The sequence below is a fragment of the Ischnura elegans genome, assembly GCF_921293095.1.
Source record: "Ischnura elegans chromosome 13 unlocalized genomic scaffold, ioIscEleg1.1 SUPER_13_unloc_1, whole genome shotgun sequence".
Lineage (NCBI taxonomy): Eukaryota > Metazoa > Arthropoda > Insecta > Odonata > Coenagrionidae > Ischnura > Ischnura elegans.
The window spans coordinates 9,474,414-9,499,297 of NW_025791657.1; the positions used below are offsets into that span (position 1 = coordinate 9,474,414).

A 24,884-nucleotide genomic window follows, 5' to 3' on the forward strand; every position below is an offset into this window, starting at 1 on the left:
TGGGTTTCAATTACAACATTGAGGCCATGTTTTTTTCTGTTGTGAATTTCTTTGATCTTAACATATATAATAATGTTTATTTTTTCAGGGTTTGTTCGCCTACTGATATTAAAACATCAGCCATGGACATTTAATGATACCCTTCCTGGGAAATGATGTACAGCTGTAGATGTTCATATTTTACATCGCAAATAGTGGAAAATTAATCTCGAACATCATCTCATATTTCATGCAGATTATTTGTTGACTAAAAAGAAGAGAGTTCTGTTGGATTCATCTGTAGTGACTTTATAAATTGTATTAGGATATCATGAGATATAAATGTAAATCATCATTACACACCAAAACTGTTAATGTGGTGGTGCGTCTGGGAAGACTTCCTGAATGGATCAGTGAACAAAAAACAGTGAAAGTGTTGATAAAATCTCAGGAATATGTAATTACCTCTCTACAATCTTCTCTACCATGGAAGGAGTATCGAATTATGAACAGCTTTTGTGGGAAAAACTTGTTGCCATCACAAAACCAAGATTTGGTGAATGGTCAGAGGTTAACTCACTCTACTGGTGGGAACGTGACAGTGAATTTCATGGGCAAGTTACCTGATGACATAAATTATTGTTGTAAAATAATAGGGGCTTGCATTAACCCTTTCCTTGGATTCGATTTGTGTCATCATGCAATCTATTTACTGAAAAATGAGGCCTTCCAGTGTCTTACAAAAGTACAGGAGAACATGGATTTTGTGCTTAGTATGGCTATCACTGAAGCTCAGTGTTCTGATGTAGAGTGCAAAGAATGTTCATTACCATTGGATGCACCGTGGCTAGCAGCATCGAATTCTGGAGGCAGCCTGGTAAGTTGTTGAGAGCACCAGGGAAAAGGTGGGAGTGAAGTTAAGTGGAATACATGTGGTCAAGTTATTAAAGAGTGAGGAGACGTAATTTTGTTCTGGTAATGGTCCAATGAGTAGTAGGAAAGCAGAATTTGGTGAAGACTTTTGTGGTCTGGGATGCATGGTTTGCAGATAGATAGCTAAGAGGAAGTGTGTGCATTGTAGCCATGCTGATTGCATGTTTTCAAAGCCTTCTTTAACATGTTCTAATTTTACCTTAAGAGACCTCATTTTGTTGATTCATTTTAGTGCTGAGAGGTCATCTGAGGGAGAAGGGATCATTTTAATGGCAGTCAATAGTGCATAGTGTTGGGGAAATATTAAGATTCTTTTAAGCTAACCTATTAAGTGTTTGGGGAAAGTGTGTTGTCCTCCAATATACAATAAGTTACCTAGTCAGTGGGAAGAGCTGGTTCGCATAAATGATGTTCAATATTTTTTCCCAATGTTGAAATTTCCTTCGCTGCTTGCTAATTTATTGAAGAAGCTCAGGTATTCAGCCCAAATAATTCTCCTCTGCTTCATTTCTCTCTTTTCCAGCAGTTATTTGGGGAGAATTCTTAAATAAACCAAATAATAAAATGTTAGCTGAAGAATACACCTTAATAACCATACCTCTCTATGCGTACTATTGTCATCCTGAAATATCCTCACCACTTTCTCATGACAATGTTTTCCAGGTCTTTTCTTCTTAAATTTAGATCAATTGGAGTGGCTAAGCAATGCATGCTTGGCCCTTCAATCTCACTGAATCTTTTCTAGTATTAGAGGTAAAATTTCAATAATCCTGTTTCATTACAACTAGGTGTTCCCCTAATTTGTTGGCTTTGAAGGAGGTGAGTTGTTCATCTCATTGTTACTTTCACTGCAGGGTATCAAAGAAGAAGAGGCAGCCGACGACAATTTAGGGTCTTCTGCTGAGAGATACAACTGCTTGCAATTTGTCAATGAAGGCACGTCACAGCTCCCATGTGCAGTCCAAACTACTGATGTATACATTCCTGTGTCAGACTGCCAAGAAACGAGACCAGATGCTTTGGTAAGTTTTATTCTCATCTACTGTAACACTTGAGTTCGACGGCCTTGAGTTGGGTAAATTTCTCATATGTAGTATGAAAATGGGTGTGCGTGGCGTGAATAGGTACAACTCTCAATTCTATTACTTTCAGTTGTGCGATGCAACACGTCAATGTCACTCAAATAGCCAAATCACGATTATCTATTTACACATGCAGGGTTTTTGTTGTAGAACAGTATTAATCTAATGGCAGAGATTTTGCTTATCCCATGTAGTAGGCCTGAAGTGAGGTGGCTCAATTCTGCTTGCAAGCTAATAAATATTCTTATGTATAGCACTGAACGGTCTTAAGGCTGTTCCCTGTTAGTTCAATCTTCCTGCTTCACCTTGATTAAGAATCTTGCCTAAACTCTCATGTGACCTCTGTATAGGCTTTGGAAAAGCAAAGTAGAACACAGTTCTATCTATACCTGTAGCTATGAAGTAATTACTTCTGAAAATTTCGATCATGACTTTAATTTAGCTTATCTTCAAACTGAAATATCATGAATTCTCTGGAGAAGGTCTATTTTAAACTGTCTCCAGTCCACTTTCCAGCCAATAAATATTCTTCCCAATAACACGACTCTCTCAAGATTGATCTGTAGTTGGTCATCTTCCTGCTTTTCCTCAACTATTGGCAAAAACTGTCATGGAACTTCTTTTAAAGCAGGAAAAAGATAAGAAGAACTCAATTTATTATATTTATGAAGTGATGTGTGCTAAACATGTTATGATCACTTGGATTTTGAATAACTTTTCTGTAACAACTGTATTGATGGCTATGGATGTGAAATAGCCCCCAGAAAAGCTAGCCAATGGCACAAAAAATTTTAATCATACTGCTTGAACAAGACCTTTTTTATGTGTGGGGTGCCTGTATTTGGTACACAATATAATTTGAAGGTATTTTTTTCATGGGTATCTCCTCATTTGCTCAAAAATGAAAAAAATAACATATGAGTACATGTGTGTAAATTTTTCATTTACCATCAGTGTAGATGATAGTTTCTTGGTAGATTGTTTGAAATTCCATCCATCAGCAGCTTCAAAAATGTGCACGGATAATTCATGGTTTCCTGTCCTTAGCAAATAATTAGAATGTATCGATCTTATTCACTTATTGCCATGCTGCACACATGTTGAAAACCCTTTATAATGCCACCATAATGATAACATAAATCAAGGTTTTACAGGATGGAATGGGGCCTTTCTTTTTTGCTGTCCCATTGACTATCTACAGAAAATTTTAGGTTTTCTCTTCCTCATTGGAAAATATTTCCTTCCTGTAAAAACAGCTAATTATGGTTTTGCTAGTAGTGGCCCTCATTGCCCTAAGGACACGGTTGTTTTCATATCCCGTCCCATCCATCTCTATCCTCTCCCTGGAGGCCTACATTGAATGTGTTAAAGAGGGTCTTAGTACTATTATTTTGCCTTTATTTAGTAACACCTAGCATTCTGTTCTAGTTTCACGTGAAAAAGGAGAACGAGGACCCTCTCAGTGAAGGGAATTATCCTGTGATGTACACTCCAAATACCCTGGAAATTTCAAGAGATGTAACAGATCCATTGGCAACTGATAAATTGGTGAGTGAACTCTTGCATGGTTCAGTGCAGTTGTGCTATCATATAAATTCATTCCATGGTTGAATATTCCCAATGCCACTCAGCAGGAAAACAACATTTTCCCTAAGTTGATGACAGTTGAATCATAGAGTACAGAGGTATCATTTGTGACTGCATCCTTCAAAACAAACTGTGCATCGTAATGAAAAGAATAGGTGTGTACTGCCACTCAACTTTGCTCATTGCTGGCGCGATCCAATGAATGCCACATTCACTCCAAGATAATTTGGACAGAAGTGCTGCGGAGCAACACGCAGTTTTTGCACGCAGTTTCACTGCAAGAATTTATTTTCAGACGGGTCAAGAGCAAAGTCAAAATGTAGGATAAATGAGGGGAGCTTAACATATAAAGAGATGGTTTTGATTGCAAATTTAGGCAATAATTATCACTGAATATTAATGATTATGGTCGAATATCTTTAAAATGAGATTTTTCCAATATTCTGGTTCCATAAAGTTAAGGCTGAATTTGTCACACCTACCCCACCTACCATGAATGTTGATGAAACTCATTACCCTGAACAGTAAAAAGTATTTTATTGCTTTAAAAAATGTTGAAGTTGGCACATTTTTCTGGTTTTCAAACAATTGGAGCATATATATTTCCCAACCAATTGAAGTTTCAACTTCTTTAATAATATTTCCTGAAAGTAACAACAAATTGATCTCTTACAAGATTCTTCCAACATGATAGTGTAACTATTGCAAAAATTATAAACAAGTGAAAACTGACAGTTTTCCCTGGGATCAAAAAATAGGCCATTTTTATAATTTTACTAAATGGCCATTGTGAAATAACGACTTAGATTGATGAAAATGAGTATTATTTTTATTTGCCAAAGTTGATGGCAATAAAATGAAGTATAAGCCAAAATGCACTAAAAGTCTAACTAAATTCTCTGATATTGAATATATTTGTTTTCTGTAAATATGTTTTAATGCATGGGTACTGAAATCATATGCCAGATACTCCCTCGAGCAGCTCTCAAAAGAAAAGAATATGATCTCCATGCAGTCAAAAAGTAATACATGCATCTAAATTTTTTTCCACTCTAAGCACCAAATTCAAATACTCGTGACCGTTCTGAGCTGATTCCAAAGTACCGACACTGTGTGATTGGTTCTCGATATCAGTTCCACAGGGCGAGAACCAGGTACCAGAACTGACCTATCTCTAATTAATAACTTCCACCACATCATCATCAGCTGGTTTTCTGTCTTTCATTGGCAGGTATCCCAAACACCAAAGAGGTCTCCTCCTCATTCCATCCGTTTTGGTTCCCCTTTCGCTTCATCCTAATCTCACCTTGTCCATCATCTTAGGTCCTATTCTTCCACTTCTCTTTTCCCCCATCACTCTTACCTAACTGCTGTATTTAAAATACCCATCCCTCTTAAAACATGCCTGATGCAAATCTTATTCCACCACATAGTGCCACATAATTCTAAGATTGGTTTGACGAAGCTCTGCTATTAGTTGTTCTTGTATCACCAAGCCTTTAAACACTAACATAATTCTTCTACTTTACGTCCTTCCACACCTTTCTGTACTATGGCTTTCCAGAAAATAACATGTTTAGACATAGCACATCAGTTGGTGGGCCTAGTGCCACTTTCTTTGCATACAAGTGCTCCTACACTCCATATGCGACCAGCCGTGGTATCCAGTCAGTTGTGAATTGAGAGTTGTGAAAAGGTTTTTGTCAGCAAAAATCACTAACCAAAACGGTGAATTCCTTTATCAAAGAAAGCAGCAGGCATTGGTTGCGATTTTTTACCCACCGTTAGTGCATTCATAGTGTACAAATTGTTTGATTTTAGAAATCCCAGCTTAGATCAATGTTAATGATCAATTTTAACCTCATATGAAAAAGGCCAGATTGGCACCCATGCAATGCCACTCCACGTAACGTCACAGGGACCTAGATGCTATGCGAGTGTCAGAAGTTTTACATCGTCTGAGATTAGCAATGCATGCATGAGGCACAGAGCTCAGGGAAACATCTCTTAATAATCACCTAATAAAATTGCCTATCGTCAGAAAGTATCCTCCTTTGATAGGGTATTAACTCATTAAATCCCAAGCATGTTAACAACTTAAAAATTCCAAATATTTTGATGAATAAGCAATAAAACAGACTCAAATAAGGCAAATTATCCATTAATATATTTTTATTGTTTTTAGTTTGCCATTAGTGAAATGTTGCGCATATGCAACATTGGGATTTCCCGTGTCAAATGATATGTGTTACACTTTTTTCAGAACTCTGTTATTTTTGCAAATAATTCTTTTTTATTATAACCAAAATATATAATTAATCTAATATATTTCTTAAATTTTGTATTGTTCTTGAAATTAAGAAGAGCAATCAGTATGTTGATGAACATTGCACTTTTGGTAATCACTTAGGGCCCCCGCGCACTGGCAACTTTTACAAAGCAACTATTTAGTTGCTCTGTGGATTTTCTAATGAAACTCACAAAATTGACTGTGGCCTTGCGCACGGGCAACTTTTTAGTTGCCGCAACTGCCGTGTGTTCAATACGGACTTCGTCAAAGCAACTAAATAGTTGCTTTGTAAAAGTTGCCAGTGCACGGGGGCCCTTATCTTCTGGCTGCTAGGAACTCGGCATCTTCGTCGTTAATTTTTTCGTCGCGATCAATAAGTCTTTCCTTACTGCATTTCGCAAATTATTTAACCTATTATGTCCTATATTATGGCAATTTTAGTGACTATGAGGGTAGTTGTACAAATCGAAACTTGAAGCTTGTAGGTGGTGGAAGTCTCCATGTTATCAGTTAGAGACTCTTTGTGGCTTCCACTAAGTATTTGTAAAAGTTAAACTATTTGACCAGTTTCGGCTATTACGCCATTATAAAGTACAGAAAATATAAAGCAACCGATGATTTAATATAAATTTTTACTTCGCGGAAGTAACTAAGTGTCTGCTATTGATAAAGTGTAATTGCTCATTTTCTTTTTTCTTGGGGTAACATAACACTATTTCTTAACAAAAATATGTGTAACTGATGGTTAATCCAATCACAACTTCAAATTTACAAATGTATCTTATGTACGAAAATGTGGTAATACATTAGGTAACATATCATGCCAACTCAAAGAATAATGCATTCGTTTACCGATCATATAATCAAAAGATCCTTACTTTCACTTGGACAGTTCCTTTTGAGTGCGGAGAGGGCACCTTATGACTGTTTTCCCTCGCATTACAAGTCATAATTGTGAAAAATCCCATTTGAGACACAAAAGACTGCCATTTGGAGCCTTACCAGCTCATTATTGTCAGTGGCCAGTGGGCATGAATTTCTCAGAAAATACTGCGATGATGTGATCCCTCCTGACTCTGCGTTCTCTTTGCTCACTCGCCAACCCCTGCTGTGCACGGAGACTCACTGGTGCCGGGATATCTCCGCCCAGCCTAGCTATGCTTTTTTTCCCTCCCACTGCCTTCTTTTTATATCCTTATCAACAACACCACGTAATATACGACTTTAGAATCTATTTACTAACCCTCACATACTCACTTGCTCTTAGCATACCTGTCAACTGTGATAAAAAGATCGTTCTTACCTTAGGATGCCAGCATATCTTGGAATTGCAGACACTTACAGAAATCATTATATTTTCTGGGTAACTCTATAGCAACGTTTTTATGCTTCTTTTATGTTAAGGTCACAGTAAAATCCCACTATAGCATAAGTAAACGCTGATTTAATCTTGCTCGATACTTGAAGTTAAAAATATCAAACAGTCACAAATTTGTGTAAACCCACCACCTGCCAAACATCCTATTAAATACCCTTCAACACTTATGTAGATGTATATTTAGGACTAAAATACTGTACAATTGCCTGAAACTAAAGTGTCACCATAAAAATGTAACATTTTCTTGATAACTTTTTCATTTTTTCAGTCCAAAAAGCAAAACTCTAAAATACACCTGCCATGGCACACCATTTCCCTGGATTACTGAGGTCCTCCCAATGTTGCGTGAAGGCAAAACTTCCTTTATTCTTTAATAATTTGAAAACCACTTACAAGGAGACTTTGCCTAACTGATGTCAAGGAAGAAGATGAAACCTTTTTTATTTGAAAGTAGACACTTAGATAGGAGTACTGTTGAAGGGTTTTGTCCAAATACGCCCGGGTTTGAGAGTAAAAAGCATTAAAAAATATGGTTACCTAGAATTTAATATTAAATTTTTCGCCAATTGTTCAAGGTCTATTTGGCTGAGTGGTAGAGAGTCGAGTTTCTGTTATAAAATGCCAGGGTTCGAGACTCGGAGTGAGAGAATTTTTTCCACACCGTCACCTCCTACATTTTTTGTAATCTGTTCCATCATCTTCAGATTTGTTCATTTCAAACGTTTTACATTTTTTTACTTCACTTCTTTTTAAGAATACACCCTAAACTGACATTTATGTCGCAAGCTAATCCTTGCCTCAAATTAGTCTTTCCGTTGCCAAGGTTCATCCAAGCAGGAATCATAAAACTGTGGTGCTTGTAAAATTGTCGATACATGTGAATTTTTAATTACCTGGAATATACTACTCGGCCTACTCAAAATTGGCTTCTTTTGCTTTTTCCCGCGGCACGATTATGTTCAGTTTTCTTTTGCTTTCATTAGACCTTATGCCCGCGAGAAATTGCTGTCGCATGAAGAACCATGAATTGGAGGAAATACGTCCATTATTTAAGGCACAAAAATATAGAGTTGAATGATACTGAAATTGGCACTGCCTTCTCCAATTTTCCATTATTTATTAATTATTATTTCGCCAATTTAAAGGAATTTGCATGGTAATTATCATAAAAACAAGTAAATCTCACAATTGAGAATCACCATGCTCATTCTATAAAACTGTTACCTGAGCATTCGCACTTGCGTTTCTTCAAGTCTTCAGAACATTTTTTGAACTTGAAATACAACCCAATCGTAAGTTTTCCAGATTTAGAATACACAACAGAAACATTTAAAAATTCACTCTCCTGTTTCTTCTAACACTCGCGGAGCAAAATCACCTCCAGGTTTTGACATGCACAATAAAAACTTTAGGAAGCAGCTCTCCTAAGGCGGTAGTATCATACTGCGCTGTATATGAGTGTGATACTTCGACCACATTCCCAAGAGCCACCTGAACAATATTCTCTTCTTTCTTGGGGAGCGTTCTCTTTATATCCACCTCTACGGACACCCGGTATGATCTGTATTAATAACAATATCTATTATATTTGGAGATTGAGCCTTATGTTTGCTTCTGATACGTCATTGCTGATTGCAATACTTCAGCACACGCCAGCTCGCTCGTTGACATATATTTTGTTACTTTAGATCCCGCGATCTTCTTAGGTGTCTCTTCTTGAAAGATGCAACCCATGAAGTACTGGTAGAAAATTCAAATCCTGGATATATATGCGGTAATCACGCTGAAATAGCATATTCTTGAAACGTCCGGGTCATCACCGGCTCATTCCTGTTCCTGTCTTCCACAAAGTGATCATATACCCATCTGTTGATCATTTCAAGTTTGTCGAGTTTTGTTCCCCCTGATTTTTATTTTTCTCCCGTATGGAGCCTGGGAAACTCTCCGAAGACAGTATGTTTAAAATATTTTGCTTTGGAAATGAGTTCCCTGCACTTCGGTGCCAGCACCAGCTTTATGATTCCTGCTTGGATGAACTTTGGCAACGGAAAGAATAATTTGAAGCAAGGATTAGCTTGCGACATAAATGTCAGTTTTGGGCGTATTCTCAAAAATAAGTGAAGTAAAAAAATGTAAAACTTTTGAAATGAACATATCTGAAGATGATGGAATAGATCACAAAAAATGTAGGAGGTGGCAGTGTGGAAAAAGTTCACTCGCTCTGAGTCTCGAACCCTGGCTTTTCATAACAGAAACTCGACTCTCTACCACTCGGCCAAATAGACCTTGAGCAAGTGGCGAAAAATTTAATATTATATTCTAGGTAACCATATTTTTAAATGCTTTTTTCTCTCAAACCAGGGCGTATTTGGACAAAACCCTTCAACAGTATTCCTATCTGAGTGTCTACTTTCCAATAAAAAAGGTTTCATCTTATTTCTTGACACCAGTTAGGCAAAGTCTCCTTGTTAGTCAAATTCACCCAATTTGTTGTAATGGCCTTGAGTACAAATTCATCATTATATTTGCAGAAAGATAAAATCATCAAGAGCATCAGAATTTACATAATATGTTAACTTAGAAGATATTGTAAAATAATGACTTACATATAAATGAAAAGGTCAATGTAAAAACAAAAGTTATAAACTTTCTTCCGTAGAAAAATTTATAACATTTTAGGAAGCATTGAAGATACCTATGTTAAAAATGATAACTACTAATCAACGACAAATATGGAGAAAAAAAATCGCTAAATCTGCATTGCATTCACGCAACATTGGGAAGAAAAGGGTTAATAAAAATTTATTTAACCCAAGTGCTACCAGCAGGCAGGGTACTCTGCTACTTGCTAGCATCCTGCATTTTAGAAGTATTCATAGTCTTGCACCAAGGTGGCCTCACACAGCTGAGACCAGAATGACGTCGCACAGGCTTTTCTCAGCATTCATACTTAGCCTTCGCGATTTCGGGTGCTTGAAAATTTTTACTTTTCATGCAGTCGCGAAAATTAAATATCGTCATTAAAAAATCTAAAAGAGTGTGATACATACTCCAGGAGTAAATAATCTTTTGATTTAGGCAATTTAAAAAATAGAAAACCACCCTTTTGTCAAAAAGCACCCCTAGCGATCTGCGCACCAAAACAATTTATGTACAGGATATCCCTCATATTTTATAAAAATTCCTATTTTTTATGTTATTTTTGATTTCAAAACTTCTATTACTATCTGGACAGTCCTTGTATGTATCTCATATGAGGCCCACATATGCCATTATTCCCTTCCACAAGGCCTTCAATGATAATTTTCACTCAATACTATACATTGTTTACCTAGCATGTTTGGAACATAATATAATCGCTTACTTCTTTATACCCCATTGAAGGAAGAGTATGCGGAGGAATTGGGTGGAGAGGAGGGGCCGTTTGAAGGGACGGAGGGTAAGGAAGAGTCCTATGATGTGCACTGCAAAGGGGGTTATGAGGAAATGATGGAAGAGGACTCTGCTGAGGAGGGGCAACTAGAGGAAGTAATGGATGTGAGAGCAGCTCCTGCAGATGGCAGTGCGGTTGCTGTTGCTTTGGTGAGTTCCAGACATAAAGTGTGAAGATATCAGTTATAAAATTAATACTACTGAGTCGGATTTTGATTTAACATCTTCGCATTTAATGTTTTTCTTCATTTAATACTTATTTTCTGTGGTCTTTGTTCATTCCATTAGAGAACAATGTACAAATTATCCTCATTTAGCATTTCCGCATTGCACATTAATTACCGTAAAAATGTTTACCCGGTAAACAATCGGCCGTGTTGTTGTTTAAATGAATAAATTAAAATTAACAATGGTAGTGAGGGACACAGAAAGAAAAATAAGGGAATCGTGTATGGAGAGGAGGAAGAGATAGACGTGTTATAAAAGGATTGGGAGAAAAGCAAGCATAATGTTGAATTGAGAGACTGGAGGAAGAGATACGGCAGAACTCAAGATCCCCACTGGTGCAGTTCATGGCAGTGGCTCAGAGAGTGATAGTACAAAAGGGATTATAATAGTCATGGCAGGTGGATGTGTATTTTTTGCTCCCGAGTTTTAAATTATAAAAGTTGTATATAAAGTGTAATTAAATTATTTGTTAAGTTAGACAAAAGAAATTAAACATAACGTTACAAGCTCTAGTCTATTGAAAAAAGGAATCATATATCATGAAAAAGTATAATATTTACCCAAAAAATTCAGTACAATCGATAGGATGACTGTGTCTGACTCTGTGACACAGATCCTATTTTCAAGTTACATATATATTATATACCATTACATACAGTCATGTATGTTTTACCAATTCAGGAAGTACCTCACTCAAAAATTTTATTACAACATATTTAAATTCTAATACTATTTACAACACACGATACTAAAATATACGATACCATTTATGCCTTATTATGAAAGGGAGAAAAGCACTTGGGACAGAGTGGAGGAGAATCCTAACAGCCAGTGTAGATGTCTGCTGTCTTTTTCCTACGTCCAAGAGTGCTTGCACCGCAATAGTGCAATACTTGCACCGTCGATACTTCTTTCTGCCACCTTCCTCTTGGATGAGTTCAGGGAAGTGAGATTGAGATATTGATAGTAAAAGCGGTTTGGAATAACGAATGTAGGATGCAAGGGTAAAGGATCTAATAACAGGAAGACGGAATTTATGAAGGGAAATCTTTTCACTGGGTTCACGATAAATGAAAAAGCGTGCATAGCTTTCGGGAAGGAATTACTAGGAATAAATGGGGAAGTAAAATGAACCTAAAAGGGATGGATTTTTTCGAGGAAGTACTCGGTGAAAAATGAGGGCTTGAAGAATGCTACAGAATCAATCACGCATTATGTACTTCTGAAAGAAAGGCAGGTCAAACAAGATATCAATGCTCCATTAGTCGGACATATTGTTTAAAGGAATACTTCCCTTGTGAAATAAAATGCTTTTTAAGGTAAAAAAACTCTTCATACATCAATTGTTTTCAATTCCTAACCTTTCCTTTCGAAGATAATAATAAAGTTTGTCGTTGGAAGGGGGTGTAGCAGTGAGAGCTGGGTTTTCTATGAAAGTAAGATTTTGAGGGGTCACTGAACTTTGCGTCCACCACGAAAGACGTTCGGATGGAGGAGGACTGGCGGTATAGTCGGAGGGTTCAGGGAAGGAATAGAACAAAGAGAATGGGCAAGGGATTGACATAAAAGAATCGGGCATAGAAGAAGGTAAAGGAGTACCTGACTGTGGTTCATCCTCCTCTTCGCTCATTACTAACTGGGAGCAGAGAATGCCGGATTCCCACTCTCATCCAGGAGCTCCCGCATTTCCGCCTCCATGTACATTCACATAGAGAAGGCAGAGAGCTCGGAAGGAAATGTTTGTGTCCTTGCGGAAGTTTCCTCCCTTGATGTCGATGGCTGCAGGTCCTGAAGTGAGGTGGAAGACTGCTGATCATTGGCAGAGGCTGATGAATAGGGAATTTCACCTCTTTCTGGTGGCGTCGACTCCCAGCCAGCATGCAAAATTTTCCGTTTTACTCCTCGCTGCCGTACCATCTGCAATAAATATATTTTATATTTTTGTAAAAATTCCGATAAATAGCAGGATCAAAATAAACACTGTGAAATAGTCCAAAGCTAAAATTTAAAGGCAGCTTTACTGACGTAAACCTATTTATAGGACCTAAATATATACAATGGAGAGGCTAAGAATTGATAGCACCCATAAACCATTGATTTCGCAGCTATCGAGAGCATGAAAGCAGTTTTTTAAAGCAACTCCTTAAATCACTTCTTCGCCAAGCCGTGGGATAATTTGCAAACTGTTATTTGCAATTATATTTAGAATGTTTATGGGTGCATAACATGCATAAATCAGCAATAACTCTTATAAATAACTTACACTTTTTCCGTAAATAACTTTCTTTAATCTCGTAATATTGCCTCTTGTAGATCCCCTCACTGCTTAGGAGTTGCACTGACAAACAAAGGAAGGGTGCGAAAGTTAGAGATATGTTACGTTGCATAAGTAAATGTAATGGCAGTTTGAAATTTACATTAAATTTTAAGTAATCACAGCACTTTATGTATTAATTGAATAAAACTAATAAGCATCAGACAATAAAGGTTTGAAAAATACCAGCCTTGCATTTAAGAAAAATAAGGTAGGATTGAAAAAATATTTATATACTCGCTAAACATTATAAAAACGGAATGTAAAATTAATAAACAAAACTTAAGTAATTTATACATAGCAAATACTTATGATTCGTAAAATAGGACTCAAATAAAAATAGTCGTACTCAAGAATTAATTCAAAGAGATAAAAATAATAGCATACAATATAGGGGAAAATGAATGGAAATTTGCTTGTCTTAAGATACAAAAAAAATTCTCCCGATCCTCAAAGGAGAAGTTGCTTGAAACAGTTTTCACAATTGGACTGCTAGATCCCTGCTGAACAACTTAAGGGTGTAAAAGGTCATAGTAGAACTAAACCGAGCTATTATAGAGAGCCGGAACCCTCAGGGTACACATGATATGGTATCACCTAATCAGCACCAGGGGATAGAGCACCATGACGTGATATCACATCATGCCACACTCAAGGTGTGTTCTTTCCAGCTCTGTGGTGTTGGTTTTCCCATTTTTAGATTCATATTTGGACTGGCTATTTTACACCTACCGTTAGTGGTCCCATGGCCAAGTTGGTCTATATTGTGCGCGGTAGTTGCAATAGAGTTCTATGGGGTTTGGAATTGAAAACTATTGAACTTCTTTTATTTTTTAAAGAGGCAAACTGAGCATCAACATAATCTAAGGGGGCTCAACTTTCCGAAACCATCCTTCACCGCAGGGTGTGCCTCCCAGAATTCGCTATCCTACTGTCCACATCATATTGTTTCCTTCCCACTCTACCCTGTTAATATGCCCCACACAAGTGGCCAAATGTTGGCCCATCCTTTGGTAAGAAAGAAAGAAGTGCTGCCTCAGATTTTAAGGGTTCACTCCTTGCTAGATGCTGGGTCATGCTAGAGGGATGAATATCTCTTGGTTCCCTCTTGCTCAGGCTGGTAGCGAAATTCAAGAACCCGCAGCTGAAGGGTTAACTAAAAGTAGCCTCTGAGGTAATCTGCATTATGAAAGTTTAAAGATCTACTAGCTTAGGAGTGTAATGCAGAAAATAAATAAAAAATCCAAAACCTGTTCTCTAGGGAAAGCAATTAAATCAATGATGTGAGCAGTTCCAGTGTAATTCGTACACCTAGTGCACAAGCATAGAAAAGACTTATCCAAAAGTCAGTCTACAAAATATGACATCAACTTTGCCGTAGCTAATTGCCGTAGCATTAAAAACAAGAGCGCAAAAATTGAGCATGAATTTCAGGATCCAGACGTGGTAATAGGAACAGGGAGTTGGGTAATAGAGGATATATGAGCAACAATTAAGCTTTTTCTCCTGGACATAAAACTTTAGGATGCAATAGGACTGGTGGCAGAGTTATTATAACAGTGTAATCACTTTTTCTCAATGCCACCCATGAAATAACCAGCAATTAAATAATTAGAGAGAGTGTGATGTACAATCAAACAACAAAACAGAAGGGAAACAGTCTATTCCAATACCGAATCAGTTCTCAAATAATGTTTTGATAATTAAGTAGTTGACAGTTCTAAGAAAGGAAATAAAACATTAGGCCTTTTAGCAGTAAGCCATCTTAAATAGGTGAAGCAAATCAATATTATTGAAGGTTTAAGTGATCACGGAAAAATTTTTGCAACCTGTTTGCTCTTTTTATAGACCTCCAAACTCCGTAGTTGATTATTTATCAATAATAAAATATAATATCTGCCTTGACTTTAAGAGACAACAAAGATGTATTAATGATTAAGGAAAATTGTAATCTCCCAACTCTAAATTGGGATTCATGCACTGCAATTGGAATTAATAGAAAAGGGAAATTAGTGCAATTCTACTTAACAAGCAAGAAATTCATTCACTTACACAAGTCATTGACATGTCTATGAGAGGAAGTACAACATTATACCTTTAAGCAGTAGGCCATCATAGGTTGATAAAACAAATAATTACATTGATGGTTTAAGTGATGACAGTAATTTTTGAAACCTTAAAAATTGGAGTAGAACCATTTGTAAAACCAAAAAGGAACATTAATTTATTTGATGAATGCCACTGCATTTAACTTGTCAAGGTGCTTAATTAATTGTACACGGAATTTGTAGCTAAAGCTGGAAATATAAACATTGACGTTCCATGGAGATACTCTAAGAAATTCCTCACCAACTAATTAACTACTATATTCTGTAAAAACTGAAATTTCATTCTAAAAAAATTCACTGGTAGAACAACTGTTAGGAGGAGAAACATGGGCAATTGTGCTACCTACCTAAAAGGCCCTTTTTATTTTTTATGGAATAACTAGACAAAATTTGTTCATTATATAGATAATTGACCTGTGGCACAACATTGCATGCTGAGGTTGTTCACTTCCTCATGCATGGGCAGTGGATAGTTTCAATATAAAAGTGGCAGATAAAGGGAAGTATCTGGCCTTATGATAACCTCAAACCTATCGTGTGGAATATGTGTAAGAAATATTGGTGGCAGATTCCTGAAGAAGTTAGAATTACACAAGCATACTGTGGGAATATTTTCTGATCATAAAGTGCTTTAGTTTATATACCCTCGTTTCAAGGCTCCTAACATTATCTGCAGGTGCAATATCTCACAGGGTACTCTTCCTCCCTCATTTCATGGGAATATTCGTGTGAACCTTGATCCGTGGAACCTCTGATTCGTTGCTTGATACTTTACCCACTATGCCACTGAGGTGATCGTATGTTAAGGCGGTCTGAATGCCCATTATGTTGGCTGTGCTTGCAGATTTCCTGACTAGAATGAACTCCATCCAAGATGAGTCGTGGAAGAAGCACACTTCTGAGAATGCATAGCTGAATCTTCTGCACATCCTCGTAATGCTATTAATGTGATTATTTCCCAGGTTTAAGGGGCATATAGCTTTTAAAATTTCCAGTTGCTTGAGAGTATTATTTGGGCAAAATTTAGGAAGACATGTAGTTGCTGAATTTACCGCTTTCAGACACCAATGAGCTGCGTCTTAATACTTTCTGCCATTGTACTTATTGTACCTCAGAAATTTTATCATTTTTTCCATTTGATGGTATGATGTCGTAGTAATACCTATTACCTTTCTTCTGTGTCTCAATACATTTTAAAATGGTTCATGTGAGCTTGTCTCCCTAAATATGCATTATAATCTTGATTTATCGTTATTGATCTGCAGACAAAATTTGCCCGCCAAGTTTCATAGGATGTAGGGCTTGTTTAGGTGCCCTAGATCATGTTGTAACCATTTAGTTAAAATTTGACCATATTTAGGGCTTGTTATGGCACATTTTGGGCGAGATCGATTTATGTTGAGGCTGATGGCGTATCAAGGCTCGGTTAGTCCTATAGTGTTGACTGAGCATATGGCCCTTATTCTAAGATAAACTTAAACAAATGGTGATAATAGTTTCATCTTTATTGATTGATAAAATTCAGCACATTTAAGTCCTCTCCTACGATCAAGTTGAAGGAGTGGCATATATCTGATGCCTTATTAAAGACCTGGATGGGGAAAGCCACCCAGTTGGGATGCAAACCTGCAACCTCTGGGTTGGAACGTGAAGACTTAACCCGCTTATTTTGTGACAGGTAAATGGAGAAGCAGTCAACACCAATGTATGCAGAACAAACTTGTCATGTCAGCCATAATATTGGAGGAGAAAATGGCACATAAAGATTTAAGTTCATATCGAATTATCTTGATAGGGGGATGCAGTTTTGCAAAATACTTTATATGTATGAATAGTACGCTGCCTTCTAGCTTACTGTTAAAAGACCTATCCCAGCAACTACAGTAACAGGTCTGCAAAAGATATCTATAAAATGCACAATTTTATGGATCATAATTTCAACTGTAACAACTGCATTAGTTTTCTTTAACTTATATTTTGTTTTGTAACTTATTTTTATCTTGGAGTAAGAGTTTCAGTCCCTCACCTAATTAAATAAAAAAAATATAAGGGAAAAATGGAATTCCAGCATTTTCGATTCAATTTTTTTCAGGAAAATGTGTCAAGCAGAATGTGCATCATTTCTAAATGTGACCTATATGGCAAAGATTTTGTCTTTATATTTTTATTAATATGTCACAACTTTTATCTCCGTAACTATGGGAATAAGTCTGAAAAAGGCATCTGTCGAATGCACACTTGGATCGATAATACCTTCCACTCTAATCATTCGATCCGCTGGATTTTACTTTTGTATGATTAAACACGTTAGCAGTAATACTATATTTGAATTTCGTATTCTTAATTTGAATATCGATAAAGTTATTAACGAATAAAGCGTATCCAACGAGATTTGTATCGATATAACTCTCACATGAATCGATCAGATGGAATGGCCAGCATTGGAAAAGTTGATTTTTTTCATAACAGTTTCACCCTGAAAATTTCATTCGTCTAGCTTGAACGGTTGCCAAGTTATTCAAGATCGTGTGCTTCACAAAATAATGGCGACAATGATTTTTCATGTGCAGGATATTTTTCGGAATTTTATCATAAATTTACCAATACAAAAAATCTGTGCTGTGACTGCACTAAATCTGCACTGTAACTGGACTAAACTCTGTGTTTAGCTCAGTCACAGTACACTTTTCTGTAATAGACTGTACTATGGCAGCTAGAATTTGAGAAGAACTGTACTGTAACAGTGCTGGATCACTGTGCTTGGACTGTGCTAGAGCTCAGACTGCACTGTGACTGGGCTGGGTAACATGACTGGAGCTGTACTATGGCTCAAACTGGACTGTGACTGGGCTGGGTAGCTGGACTGGAACTGTACTATAGCTCAAACTGGACTGTGACAGGGCTAGAAAACATTACTGGAAGTGTACTATGGCTCAAACTGCACTCTGACAGGGCTGGACTTAAACTAGTCATTGACGGGAGAAAGTATTTCCTATATTATTTCATATTACGATCAACTATCATTTCCATGAGATAATGAATGCGTAAATTATATTAAAAAAATTATTTTGACATTACCGCGGCAATGCATAGCTCCAGCTTGCTTATTATTTTGGTAAAGTATGGTCAAACGAACAACTTCCGCCGATACTCAGCCATCTTTGTTAGGCAGCATTGGTGTTGAAACCGGTTGTAACATTACTTGTGTACGTGCTCTCATCCTCTGAATTCTACGCGGTACGATGGATGCGTCGATGTAAGATCGACGCTAAGAACGTGAAGAAGTGAACGTTACTTCAATTACATCAAAATTAGCTACCTATCCGGGAATTTTTCTTGCGGGTGAAGTGATATCGTCGATTTTGCTGAAAGCCGTGTGGTTCGCGATGAATCAACTTTCCACGATTTATTCCGACGAATCGCAATCTACTCCTTGCGATGCACGAGAGAGTTGAAAAAAGACATATCTTTATTTATACTCTGCTGCTGAGGGTAAGTACTCAACTTCTCTTAAATTAAATTCAGACAAACTTAAACAGTCAAATTTTGGCGTACATTTTTATTAGATATCAGTATGTAATGTGTTTTCCTATTAATTTCAGGAAGGAAGCCAAAGAGGCAAATGAATTGAGCGGCCATGCCTTAACAAGACTTTCATTTTTATGTTTATAATCATGAGTATATTTGTATTTAATAAATGTCTTTTATTTTCATATCTTATTGTCATTTATTGTGCTCCACGGCGTTAGTACTGAAACTTCATCAACAAAAACTATCGAGGTGGGCATAATCGTGGCAACTAGACAAATAGCACTGAAGTAAATTTGGGTGGTTTTTATGTTGAGTGCCCGTTCATGTGTAGAATAGGATTTGTCAATTTTTCTCATAGAACCTAAGTGCTTCGATAGCAATATTTTTAGTACCATAAACTTTGTTCATATTAAGGAAATGGAACGTAACAAATTCAATGAGTGTCTGTTAGGAATATGGTTTGTCTTTCCTTAGACTAGTCAACATTCGAATGAGTGTAGTCGTTTTGGCCACTGTTATCTCTTTGCGGTTTTCTGATTGGATCAGGAAACCAATCTTCAAACACCTAAAAAGGGAACTATATGTCTCTGCTAATTGGCCTATCTTGATTTAATTCTGCTTCTTGTTTTCAATAAGATATACAGGGAATGCAATAGCCACATCAAGACTGTCAATTATTGATTCATGGAAAGAGTATTACAGTAAAAACTGTGCTACGGCAGCTGCACTGTGGCTGTGCTATGGCAACTGCACTATGATTGTGCTAATGCAATTGTACTGTGACTGTGCTATGACAACTCCAGTGTGACTGTGCTATGACAACTCGACTGTGCTATGACAACTCCACTGTGACTGTGCTATGGCAACTCCACTCAGACCGTGCTATAACTGTACTGTGATGTTTCAATTCATGTGCAGTCCTAGTAGAGTCACAGCCCTTTTAGCACAGTCACAGTGCAGCTTTAGTACAGCCACAACACAGATTTTTTTGTATGGGTACCAAGAGGTTTACGGGAAAATCAGGGTAAATCGTGAGAATAAGAATAATCGAGAGAAAGTTCCCTCAACGGTTTTTTCAGAAGATTCCAAATTTTCATATGGCACATGTCTCAAATCCGAAATCCAAGTTTGAAAATTTGTCATCTCAACAATGGATAATCGAAATCGTTTATTCCTCGGAATTCTTTCGACTTATGAATATTCCAAGATAGCCAAAAAAATCAAGCAAAAAATCTAGTATCTTGCGATTCAAGGAATTTGGCCTACTATTATTGCAATTTGGTAAAAAAATCCAAAGATAGGCCCGAAAGAAAAGCATAGGAAATTAAAAAAAAAATCATAAAAAATACTTTTTATTAAAATATCGCAATGACAGCCACATCAAAAAATCAGCAAAAAAATCTAGTTTTCGTCAGAGAAATTTCATTTTCCTCAGACATTCGTAAATACGCATTAAAAGGAAAAAAAGTCTTAGTCCCATAAGGCTCCCATGTTGATTAAAGTTGATATATCTCGAAAACTAATCGACTTTTCCGAGGTTTTGGAATTTTTCTCTGGATCATTTGCGGTTCCCCACCTGTGTATCAAATTTCAGCTCCCCAGCTCTTCTGAAAGTGGTCGGGAATTAGTATACATGAGTGAGTGAGTGGTTACACATGCGGTTATATACATAAGAAGAAGAAGAAGATTTTGCTGTGCTGCTGTACACCTTTAAATTATTTATCTGAGCTTTTCTCCCTTTATATGCAGTATAACGTAGATTCTTTAATTGAAATGATAAGTAGTAGACAATTCGCAGCAGTGTTCTTCAAGGTGTATGGCATGCAAGCTTTAGGAGCTGTCCAGTTGGAAAAAAAGCCGTACGTATGCTTGATTATGCAAATGTAGGGCAATATCAGTTTATGCTGGGGCTGATGATGTTCCAAGGGTGAGGTGGCCCTGCAATGTCGATGAAACAAATGGCCCTTTTTCTAAATAAATATGAACAAATAATGAGAATAGCTTCATCTTTATTGATTGAATGAATTCAGGACTTGGAAGTCCTCTCCTACAATCGAGTTGAGGACACGCAAATATTCCAAGGCCTGGATGCTTGAAGGCCACCCATTTAGGATTCGAACCCGTAACCTCTGAGTAGAAAGGTGAAGAATTCACCCACTTCTACTATGGCTAGCACGTTGAGAAGCATTCCACACCAAGTTGTGCAGGGTAAACTGGTCATGTCAGCCATTTGAAATCTTGTGCAAAAATCATTTCAGCCAGCTTGAGTGGTGTCAGGTGAAAGAGAAAGTTTTATTGTTATTATTTATAATTATTTACATTTTTATTTTGCCCCATTGATTGGCACCCAGCATTATCTTTTAGGTAACTGTGAAAGGGGAGAACAAAGACCCTCTCAGTGAAGGTAATTATCCTGTGATGTACCCACCGGATCCAGATGGAATTTCAAGTAATGCTTTAGACCCATTGGCAACTGATGACTTGGTAAGCTCACGTTTGCTTTGCTAAGCACAGTTTTCTACTTCACGAATTCAGTCCTTCATGTTATATTCCAATATCATTTACAATTATAGCAATACCTTTTGCCTTTCTTTATCAAATATGGAATAGGAATATGATTACAGGAATATTTCCTCCATTGAATAGTCCTTTATCAGTTGTCAGAAAAGCAAAACCTTTACCCTAACTTTGTCAATTGTGAATGAGTAAACTTGAGTTGTGTCATAAGTCTTCATTAGAACTTACACACTTAGTCATGCTAGTTGAAGAAAAGCTTCTGGGCTATGTTGCCTTGAAAATTTTTGGGTGGCCCCAACGTTTCCTAGTTGATTCTGTTTGGCTGTATTGCCGCATAATCAGGTGATGTAGTTTCTAGCCAAATCTACCACACATGACTTGCTCCCAAAAAAGAATTTCAATAAGGCATATTCTATTTGTAATGGATGTGGTGATTAGATTAGATTAGATTAGTTTATGCGGTGGGGGATCAGCTCCCAGGGCACTTAGACCTATAGGTCCATTGTGCTAACCACCGATAATGGATCATCCATAGAGGCCAATGTCCTTAACGAAGGACAAAAGGTCCCCAATGGGAAGATCTCTTACTTCCTTGGGCTCTATAAAAGGTGAGCCCAGGTGTCTATATCGAGTCCTCATGATTGCGGGACACTCGCATATTAGATGAGTAGTTGTTTCTTCTTCCATCTTACACCATCTACACCTATCTGAGTCTGTTATCCCCAGCAGGTGCATATGTCTCATTACGTGATAGTGACCCGTAATCAGGCCTACTACCGTCCGCACTTGACTTCTGTTCATAAGAAGAAGTCTTCTCTCGAGTCTAGGAGAGATCTCTCCTATAAGGGTTTTTGCCTGACGTAAACCCGGTGTTTCCCGCCGGATCTTTAGGTGTTGGGTTGCTCCCCACACTTTAATTGCAGCCATCCCAATTGATGGGGCAACTGGCACAATTGGTTCTGGGCCAATTGGATTCTGTTCAGCGCCGGCATTTGCCAGTTCATCTGCCTTCTCGTTTCCGGTGATACCTGAATGTCCAGGTACCCAGAAAAGTTCTATTTTGCAGCGGCTGCCCAGAATATTGAGAGCCTTGTAGCATTCAGCCAATAGTTTAGATCTGCACCAAGGTGAGTTCAGGGCTTTTAGAGCAGCCTGACTGTCAGTGCATATATGGATTGGTCTCTTGTAGAGACCTGTCTCCTCAATAGCGTGCACACAGGTTAGGATAGCAAAAATTTCTGCCTGAAACACTGTGGCATATCTTCCTAGGGGAACATGTATGCTCCTAGGGGGGGACTGGCTGAAAACGCCTGCCCCTGCTTTCCCTTCTTTCATGGAGCCATCGGTGAACCACACTTGGGCTCCATTATGAAGGGCTTTCCCCTCTTCTTTTGCCCAGCATTCCCTGTTTGGGAAATGGGTTTTAAAAAGAGGCGGTGAAGAATTGAACGTCGCCATCATGGAATCCGACCCCATCTCAAAAATGGTGCTAGACTCCCTCAGTCCCGTCCACAGTTGTCTGTGTCCAGAGAAATTTCCTCTGTCGTACCACATACCTAGATTTCTCAATCTGTATAACGTGGCTCTTGCATGAACCTCTACTTCCACATAAAGTGGGGGAAGGTTCAGCAGAGTTTCCATCGCCAAGGTTGGAGTCGTCCTCATTGCTCCTGTAATGCCCATACAGGCCATTCTTTGTAGGTGGTTAAGCTTGTTCCAAACAATAATTTGTTTGGTCTTTTTCCACCATACAATTGAGCAGTGGAGGAAACTAGGTTTCACCACTACATTGTATAGCCAGCTAATGGCTCTGGGTTGAAGGCCCCATGATTTACCAAGGGCTCTTCTACATGTCCATAATGAGGCACATGCTTTTTTGAGTTTGCTATCCATGTGCTCTCTCCAGTTGAGCTTGGAATCTAGAGTGACTCCAAGATATTTGACCGATGAGGACGGTGTTAGTCTCTTTCCCAAGAGGTAGGGGGAAGTGAATCCCTCTCTCTTCCTTTTCTTAGTGAAGAGAACAAGATTGGTCTTCTCTGGATTAACAGAGAGTCCTGTTTCGGAACACCACTGGGCTGTTTTGTCCAGGGCTTTCTGCAAAAGCTCACATACTGTGTCTAGGAATCTGCCTGAAACCAAGATCACGATATCATCAGCGTATCCTTGTGTGAATACACCGGTATTGTGGAGGTTTGACAGCAGACTGTCGACTACCATATTCCATAGTAATGGGGACAACACCCCACCCTGTGGACACCCTCTTGTCACAGTCACCGTCAGCGAGCTCCCTCCAAGACGGGCGGTAACAGTTCTTTGCTCAAGCATGTATCTGATCCATCTCACAATGTGTGTATGGATTCCATGCCTGTCCGCTGCCAGGCAGATTTGTTCAAAGGATGTATTGTTGAAGGCTCCTTCTATATCTAGAAACGCTCCAAACCCATACAAACCATGTTCCAGTACGTTCTCTATCCTACAGACTAGGTTGTGGAGTGCAGTTTCCACAGACCTGCCCTTCTGGTAGGCGTGCTGATGCGGATGCAGAGGATGGTCCCTAAGGGGACCATCTCTGATATATCTGTCAACTATCTTCTCCAGCGTTTTCAGCAGGAAAGACATTAGGCTAATGCCCCTAAATGAGCTGGCCAAAGTGTAGTCCGTCTTCCCTGGTTTTGGGATAAAGACAACTTTGGTAGCTCTCCACTTCTTTGGGATATACCCATATGCAAGACAGGAGCGGAATATCCTTACCATGGGGAGTAATACCAGCTCCTGTCCCTCTTGTAAAAGTGCCGGGAAAATTCCATCTTCGCCGGCCGATTTGTAAGGGCTAAAACTCATTATAGCCCATCTAGTTACTTCATATTTAACGATGCTGGAGGCCAGTCTCCAGTCCGTCACAGCCGGACGGGTGGGAGGCTTCCATTGTTGCATCTCCTCCGACTCTTTGGAGCCTGGAAAGTGAGTCTCCAACAGAAGTTTTAATGCTTCCTTGTCAGAAGACGTATATTCTCCCGAGGGAAGCAAAAGAGACCCTACTCCGGCTTCCGGGTCTTTTGCAATGATTTTATGAAATCTTGAGAGTTGTGGAACTGACTCCACATTCTCGCAAAAGCGCCTCCAAGACTTCTTTTTTGAGCTTTTGATCGCTGATTTGTACCTACGTTGGGTGTCCTTAAAGGTTTCCCAATCTTGCGGCAACCTGGTTCTCTTTGCTTTATTAAAGAGTTTTCTTGTCTCCTTTCGGAGACTTTCTAACTCTGCTCCCCACCAGGGTGGATTACCACTCTCTTTCCTGGTTCTTAACGGGCAGCTGACCTCGTAAGAGGTGATGATGCACTTCTGCAGATGTTCCGCAGCAGCATCAATCTCCTCCACTTTGTTGAATTTGTTAGGAATAGTCTGTGACAGGCTATCCCTTAAATAGTCTCGGTACATTACCCAGTTCGTGCTCCTAGGATTCCGGTATGTGGTTCGCTTTTCAGCGGCGAGCATAAGTGTG

General features: G+C 38.3%; 1 protein-coding gene across 1 annotated transcript; it reads left to right on the plus strand.

The window, feature by feature from the left end:
• The first annotated feature begins 242 nt into the window (after positions 1–242).
• Positions 243–20,958, plus strand: LOC124172042. The gene is made up of 5 exons (XM_046551448.1): positions 243–856; positions 1,767–1,934; positions 3,423–3,542; positions 10,634–10,831; positions 20,893–20,958. Exons 1-5 carry the CDS (start codon positions 311–313, stop codon positions 20,956–20,958), a joined length of 1,098 nt encoding a protein of 365 aa, XP_046407404.1. The 5' UTR covers positions 243–310.
• Positions 20,959–24,884: the final 3,926 nt, after the last annotated feature.